Here is an 8,135-nt window from a genome sequence, read left to right on the forward strand (position 1 = left end):
AAAAAAAAAAAAAAAAAAAAAAAAAAGGCAAGGCTAGTCATCCAAGACCTGACTAGAGCTAGGGTTGAACTAGGGTTGCCATATGGGCCCTGCAGGCTTCAGGTGAATGCCAGGGAACAACTGTTGGCCAGCAAAAGGGCCAGGATGCATCATACACAGAGGGAGGCCAGGAAGGAGAGCTTTCCTGGGGTAGGAATGAGGAAGATTGGCAGTGCTGCCCCTCGGCACCTGTGGTGGTTAAAACAGCCTGAGATACCCTAACCTCAGGGGCAAGTGGCTTAGAGTCTGTCTCTGTTCTAAGTGGAAGATTTTGACATGGGAATTTGATAAGGCTGCCTTTCTCTTTGTCCCCAAGGGACTTTCAAGACAGAGTGGATGATCTTCCCACCAAAGGTAGAGGGGAAGAAGGTGGTAAGACAAAGACAGTGGAGGGCAGGGAAGAGCTCCAAGGCACACTGGGGAAGACTTCTAGAAATGTCTCCCATGCCTCTTCCTTCCCCTTGTGCCAGCCTTGAGCCATTCCATGAGTGCATGGAAGAGTCAGTGCCAACCTCATGCCTCACATGGGAAGTATGAAAAGAGCATGGTGCAGGCAGACGCAGAACTCCCAGCAGATCCCTGGGAGACATGCAGCTGGGCAGACAGTCAGAGGCAGTGAGATTGGGAAAGGAAGAGGAAGCTGTCCTCAGGTGGGGCGGAGGGCCTGCAGGGCAAAGGCCTGCAAGCTGGATGGAGTTTCCGTCTCCTGAGTCACAGACCACAGAAGAGGGGGCAGATTTGGATCAAAAGCCACGAGGTCAAGGAGCAAGACCAGGGTCCTGTGGCTGGAGCTCAGGGTGGAAGGGGGCTGGGGAGACTTAGACCCGAGCTTCTCTTCCATCTACCCATAGGACAGTGAAGAGTCACTCCCTGGAGCAGGTGGATGAGCAAGGGACATTTTAGCTTTTTTCCACTTGAGATCAGATGAGAAAGCTCTCAGCCAGATTGAAAATTAAACAGATTCAAGCTATTGAGTTGATTACAAAGATTGTGCGAGTCACAGGGGCTTAGGACAAACTCGAAGATGTGGTTTTCCCCAAGCAGAAGCTGTCATATTCTTTTTTTTTTTTTTTTTTTTTTTTTTTTTTTTTTTTTTTTTTTTTGCTTTTTTCGAGACAGGGTTTCTCTGTGGTTTTGGAGCCTGTCCTGGAACTAGCTCTGTAGACCAGGCTGGTCTCGAACTCACAGAGATCCGCCTGCCTCTGCCTCCCGAGTGCTGGGATTAAAGGTGTGCGCCACCATCGCCCGGCTGTCATATTCTTTTTGTTGTTTTGGGGTTTTTCTGTTTTTGTTTTTGTTTTTCTGACGGAAGATCTCACTATGTAGCACTAGGCCTTGAACTCAGAGATCTGCCTGCCTCTGCTTCCTAAGTGCTGGGATCAAAGGTATTCATGACGATACCTGGCTGTTATATTCTTGATATTCGAAACTTGTCGGTTTGGAGAAGAGCAGATGGTGTCAGGGGGCCTCAGAGTCCCTACCCAGCCATGGTCTCCCAAACATCCCCACCTTCTTCTCTCTCTTTGGTGCTTGGTACCAAGATTTCCCACTCCTGCTGGTAAATTCTAGTTAGTATCTGGTTGTCAACTCTTGTGTCTGGACAAGGGAGGGAGGGACCCAGGGACTTCTTTAGGATCCCTTAGCTTCAGAGTTCTGATCTGCACAGCTGAGTTCCAAGGCTCAGCTGTGCCGAGCATTGCCTGGAGCTACTGCTCTGCAGCCGGGCTGTGATTGATCTGTCCTGCATTTTACTTAGAGGTGGCTTCAGTAGGAATTGAGGGGAAGGGACACACTGAGTCCTCCCTTTCTCCTTCAGCACTGAGGAGTCCCAGGCAGATGCTGAGTGGGAGGTCAGTCAGGATTTGGAGAGCTGGAAGCAGTCAATTCCAGACAGGCCTAACTAGTTTTTCTATGCCTGGTCCCCATCTCCAAATCTGCAGACTCAGTCTGGGATCAGTTGGCATCTGAAGATATCAAAGGAGCCAGGTGTGGGTGCGCAGGCCTGCAATTCTAGCTCTCAGAGACTGAATCAGAAGGATGGAGAGTCTAAGGCTGGCCTAGACTACATAGGGAATTCCAGGCAAGCCTGGGCTACATAGCAAGACCTTATTGAGGCAGGGGGTGGGGCAAATATGAAGCATACATGGAAGATATGCATGTCTGAATGGGATGGGGACCCACAAGTGTTCCACTTTTTATCCTCTACGGCTCTCCCATCATGAGGACATACTGGGTCGGTGGGGATCTCCGTTTCTCACTATCTGACGCTGTTCCTTCTCTTGCAGGTTTTATACATCAGGAAGAAGAAGAGGTAATTCCCCAGATGGTTCCTGAAGCTTTAGCCTGAAGAAAGGGCTGAGCTAGGGTCCAGGGGATCTGAGTGGGAAAGGAGAAAGAGGCCCAGCACTAAGTCTCCTGTCCCTGCGTGTGGGGGTGGAGATCAAGGCCTCTTCAGCCCCCTCATGATTGGGGGTGGCCGCTTTCACACTCAGGCAGGCATATGATTCTAAGAAAACAGGTGTAACCCTGGAATCGGGGTGTGGGGAAAGGAAAGAAGAGTAGGGGGTCATCAATATCCAGCTACCTTTGCCCTGACGGCTTACGTTGGCTGCCATCAGCGCCTTCATCAACTTCAGTCCATAGAGACTGGGATTGCGGTAGATTCTTGGCCCAGGCAGTCCCTGTAGATCCTACAGCCAGACCCTGGGATGACTAGTTGTTCATGCTAAGGCTGCCCATCTGAGAGTCAGCTTGATACTTCACATTCAAAGATGTCTATCAGTGAATCCTGAGGGAAGATTTAGGGTACCTTAAATTTGGTATGTGGCTCTCTTGGCCACCAGGACTGAGGGAAGAAGGCTCTGTCCTACCCTCAAACAGCCTCTGTCCTCCCCCAAGGCTGGAGAAGCTACGCCACCAGCTCATGCCTATGTACAACTTTGACCCCACGGAGGAGCAAGACGAACTGGAGCAGGAGCTCCTGGAACATGGGCGAGATGCAGCCTCCATTCAGGCCGCTGCCTCCCTGCAGGCCACACAGGGCAAGGTAGGCACTGGCCAGTTTCCCCACCCACCCCTGGAGCTGTCCTGTCTCCTACAACCCACCCTCCATCCTTCCCATGCATCTGCCAGCCCCTGCCAGGTGGTGAGGTGGCAGCTTTGTGTATGTGGGTCTCCTCAGATATTTTTAGAAAGTGCTGGAATTGTTCTCTGGCCCTCATGGACTCACCATGCAAAGCCAGGCTTTGTGGGCTCTGCCTGGCTGAGCTCTGACAGCCTGTAGATCTTGGAGGCCCAGCTGGGATCCCTGAGCCTAGTTTTCTCGTGGACGTATGGACATCCAAATTCTTGCCCTATGAACCCTCATGTACTACCTGGGAAAGCGGAAAACAAACAAGAACTAAAGGCAAGACTGATAGGGGCAAGGAGTCTCAGGCTTTTCTAGTCCATGAGGATCCGTGGACCTGCATGAGTGGTGAATGGGCTCAGACTCTTCAGCAGAGACAGCTCTGAGTAGGCTGGTGAATCCTAATGCCTGCCAGTCCGGGGCTGTGGAGACCCAAGCCAAACACTCCTCAACCATACCCTTATCTTCTCAGAGTCATCAGGTAACCTGGCCAACTTGCCACCACTTTCCCAATCCTCAAAGGTCGAGGAGGATGAAGGGCTGGTGGGGGGAGGGGCTGTCCTTGATGGAGGGTGAGAAGGCCAGAGGTGAGATCTTCCTGCTGGCAGAAAGAACACATGCTGAATTAATTCAGTACTAAGCCCATAGTAATTGCTGCCAAGGTCCAGGGCAAGCTGGGAATGGCTTGGGAGGGAGGAGCCGTTGGAGCCAGGTCACATTTCTAGACTGAACTTGGCAGAAGGGCATTCTAGGCAGAAGGCGTAGCTGATACCAGGCAAAAGCAGGCACCAGAAGTAAGGGTGGAAGTGACTGGACCAGAGACTGGCTTTGGTCAAGGTTTTGATGCCCCTGCCTGTCTCCCTGCAGGGCACTCTCTCTTCCCAAGGCCCACTGCAGAGGCCTAGCAGGCTGGTGTTTACTGATGTAGCCAATGCCATCCACGCGTGAGTGGCCTGAGAACAGGCCTGGACCTCTGACAAAGACACCTGCCACAGTGCCAGCAGCGCTTCCTGGCTGTCGAGACCTATTCTCAGGACCTGCGCAATTGCCACCACAAAACAGGAAAGGGCTGCAAGAGACCCCAGCTGTGCTGAGGCCCCATCCACTGACTCTCAGGCTTTGAAGAGAGAGCTCTGACCAGGCTAGCCATCTGGCCACTGACTTCTCCTGAACCGATGGCCCTGGCACGGAAGGCAGCCCTCATGCAGGAAGGCTAAGAGCCACTGATGGCTTCCTGGTCTCCTGTACATAAACCTCGCATCAAGGTCTGCTTCTCTGATGGGGAGGAAGGACACAAGCCTGAAGGGCAAGGGGAGAAGAGACACGCTCCCCCTCTCTAGGATTGCCTTTTTCTTTCTTTTTTTATTCTGGATCCTCCTCTAGGGTAGAGAGAGGCAAATCCCCAGATGATAGGGACAGGGCAGGGCAGCACCTTTTGGGGAAGGTTGTTTGGTTGTTTGTTTTTTGAGACAGGGTCTTGGCTGGCTTGGAACTTGCTGTGTAGACAAGGCTGGTCTCCAAATCAGAGATCTACCTGCCTCTGCTTTCTGAGTGCTGGGGTGAAAGGAGTACCCCACCACATCCAGCTAAGGCAGCACCATTTATAGGCCCAGGAGACCCAGGTTCAAAGCTGGAAATGCCCAGTAGAAAGGGCTGCAGAAACCCAGGGGCTGTCCATAGTTAGGGTATTGGATATTTTGGTAAGTGGGTGAGCACGAAGTCTCTCAGCCACGTATCACTGGCAGCCAAGGCTGCTGAGAGAGATGAGATTGGGAGCCTGGGTATGGAAAGATGCAACTCCCCAGATGTGGAGAAAGGTTTTACGCATGTGCATGAGTGGGCTGTACACAGACATGTACCTGTTCCAGAATAAGAGTAAGACGGAGGCCCTCCACATCAGCTCCACTTTGCAAGCTGACTCCAACCCCGTGGTATGGAGTGGAGCATCACCATAGGCTGCTTCCTCTCCTTCAGTGCTCAGGGCTGCATGGAAAAGGGAAAGAGGGCTGGGTTCCTCTGTCCACTGTGTTTCTTCAGTGGGCTCCAAAAGCTGGGCTGAGCTGCTCCTGGAAATGGCTCCCCTTCCAATATGGGGTTCTGGGAGAGGCCTTGGGTCTAAGGGCAGTCACAGGTCAGACTAGTAGGAAAAGTTACGGTTGCCTAGAGGGGAGCGTTCTTTGAGGAAAAGACCTAAGAAAGCGAGTCCGGTTTTAGTTTTGCCCTTCCGCTCTCTGTTCAGGAAGGGCCACTCAGTGTCATGGACCGTGGAGGGGTTTCTGCCATTGGTCTCACTCTAGTCTTGGACTCGGAAGGCTGACACCAGGGGCATCTGGGCAGAGTAATCACAAAGATGGGAGGGCAGTTTTCTCCACTGGGACTCACACGTGAGCATGCACAGAGGCGTGTCCCCAGCTTCGTCACCATGGCTGTCCTCTGCTGGCTAGAGGGGATGCGGGGGTGGCACATGCTGTTGGGCTGATCCCACATGTCAGGAGGTGAGAGGCTAGGAAGATCCCATGGGCCGGCTCTGGTTTTATCCCTGCCCGGAGATGCTATAAATACGTTAGCGCTTGAGCAACTGGAGGGCTCTGAGTAATTTAGGATGCACAACGCTGTAATTTAACTCGCAGCATCTCCATGTGGGAGAGCATTAAAGATGTAATTAAGATGTTTACACAAAGAGAATGGAGTCTTTGACACTTGGGGTGCAAAACCCCAGGAGGGGACACAATGGGTGAGGTGAGGCTCTGTGGGAGGCCTGGGGACAGTCACTTGGATCCCAGCTATGAGGTGGCAGGCAGCCCAGCTGTTTTTCTTGATCTGTCCATGGAAATCCTTTGGCCTGGAGTCCAAGGTTGCTCTGGGGCCTCATGCTTCAACTGGGAGATGGGGTGACAAGGCCTGCAGTTGTGGAGAGGTCAAGAGGACAGAATCCTGTGAGATCAGATCCAGAAGAGGGCTTGATCTCCAAAGATTGTGGAGTGCCATATGGTGTCTCAGGATCCGCAGGACTTAGGCTTGAAATACAAAAGTGAAATGATTTTCTATGGAACACAAAGTAAGGGATATTTAGCATGGGATGGGAGTCGACCAGGTTTTATGTATGGGACCCACCTGCGAGGCTAACAGAGATGTAGAGGAAAAAGACACTGCGGTGACCAGTTTGCCAGGAACGCCCCAGTGATAATGCTGAAAGCCCCTTAAGAGAGCTAACGTTCAGACTAGCATGATGGAAATATGGAGGGAGTTAGCCTCCAAGTTCCCTGATGAGGGCTGGGCTGAAGTGGGGGCGGTGGGTCGTGGGATAGAGCTTCAGCAAGGCTGAGAACCGTGTACTCCATGGGTCACACACATGAGTTACGGATGAACCTGTCAGTGATAGATTGGCTGTTAGGAAAGCCTCCCCGCAGAAGACTGGCCGGGCGTGGGATGAGCAAGCGGGCTGTGTATTCCCACATTATTAGTCAACCTTTGGTTCAGGGGTGGGGGTGCTGCAGAGCCCTTGGTATCCTGAAGAAATAAGGGTGACACCCAGGGACCAGGGATATTGACAAAAGTAGGTGAACCCTGTGCCCTTTCCTTCTGCCGCATGACCAGGCCCCTTTCCTGAAGGGTGGGCCTGGCTAAGAGATGGACACAGGCTGCTTTCTGTGAGTGGCAGGCCGCCTATTTATAGACTGTACCCTCACAGTAAATTGTCCCTTCTACTCACCTTGCTCTGTTTCCTAGATCTTCTACTCTCAGAAGAAATCCAAATTCCCGCATTTCTCACAGAGTGTGGGGTTGATAAACATTGAGGTGAAAGGGTCTGGTGGATGTGTTCTCCTTGAGGATTTAGGCTTGGTCGCCTAAGGAGACTTTCCTTGCCACTCTCGGTGGTGAATGGAGTAAGGCAGTATTGCCCACCATTGCTGCTTCTAAAATTGGCAATTGGGCCCCTCTGAGGAAGGTCCTCCCCCTCCCTATAATCAATCAGACTCTCTGTATGCCTCTCTGCCTCTCTGCCTCTCTCTCTCTCTCTCTCTCTCTCTCTCTCTCTCTCTCTCTCTCCTATACATGAAATCTCTCTTTATGAATAACAGCCAGGGCTTCAGGTCAGAAGCCACGGTGGCTGGCAGCGGGCGGTGTCAGGGTAGATGTGGATGGGCGCCTTCAAAGGAGGCTGTCTCTTGTTTAATATAGTGAAGTGTCACCTTGGAGCTGAAGTGAATAGAGTAATCCCATTGCTTGGCTGCAGGCAGACAGTGGGGATGCCTTCAGAATGTAAAGGGAAGCTCCTGTCAGAGAGAGCTCAGAAACTCCTGCAGTGCTCCGACCTTCCTGGAGACTCTTAGAAACATTCCCTCCAGCCCAGTAGCCCATCAGTGAGCCAACCCACGCTGTACTTTGTTCTACACGGAAGAGAAGGATGCCAAGTAGAAGAAAAAAAAAAAGATGAGCAGTGTTATGAGTGCCCTGTGTGTCCATATCTTTATATTTACAGCTAAACATAAAGAAAGGCAGAAGGTTAGGTCAGGGAATGCCTGGAGTGTTCTGAGGCTCAGACATCCCTACGCTGTCCCGTGAAGCTGTACCCCTTTGGTAAGCCTCAGTGTGTGTGTGTCAGGGTGGGGCTTGTCTAAGAATGTCTGAGGGAAATCCCAGGGCATCCTGGCCTCCAAGGGCTTAGGACATGGGGACAACTCCAGGTGGGACAGCTGTGGCTTCCCAGAGAACACTCTTGAAAGGCCATACTGAGAAACAAACACGAAATCTGTGAGCACCAGGTACAGGGAGAGGAAGAGGATGGGGAAGAGCAGGGGCTCCTTAGGTGTCACCAAGTAGGATTAGGACACGTGCCATCCCACCTGGGACGAGGTTTGCCCGTTGCATGCCACCTCACTTCACCTTCAGAGTTAGTTGGCAGTGGTCACTGGCTCTTACTTCTCAGCTTGGGTCCTGCAGAGGCAAATCAGGGTAGGGGACAGGC

The 8,135-nt window shown here is 52.0% G+C and overlaps 1 protein-coding gene across 2 annotated transcripts in view; it reads left to right on the forward strand.

Moving 5' to 3' along the window:
- The window catches only part of C5H3orf18 (chromosome 5 C3orf18 homolog), an 8,118-nt gene extending 3,476 nt beyond the window's left edge, over positions 1 to 4,642 (forward strand). For both annotated transcript variants that reach the window (XM_026778906.1, XM_013346477.2), the window contains 3 exons: positions 2,325 to 2,350; positions 2,938 to 3,085; positions 4,034 to 4,642. In XM_026778906.1, coding sequence (XP_026634707.1) covers positions 2,325 to 2,350; positions 2,938 to 3,085; positions 4,034 to 4,114 — 255 coding nt within the window. In that variant the 3' untranslated portion in view covers positions 4,115 to 4,642. The remainder of the gene's footprint in view (positions 1 to 2,324; positions 2,351 to 2,937; positions 3,086 to 4,033) is intronic.
- The last annotated feature ends 3,493 nt before the right edge of the window (positions 4,643 to 8,135 follow it).

The sequence above is a fragment of the Microtus ochrogaster genome, chromosome 5, assembly GCF_000317375.1.
Source record: "Microtus ochrogaster isolate Prairie Vole_2 chromosome 5, MicOch1.0, whole genome shotgun sequence".
NCBI lineage: Eukaryota > Metazoa > Chordata > Mammalia > Rodentia > Cricetidae > Microtus > Microtus ochrogaster.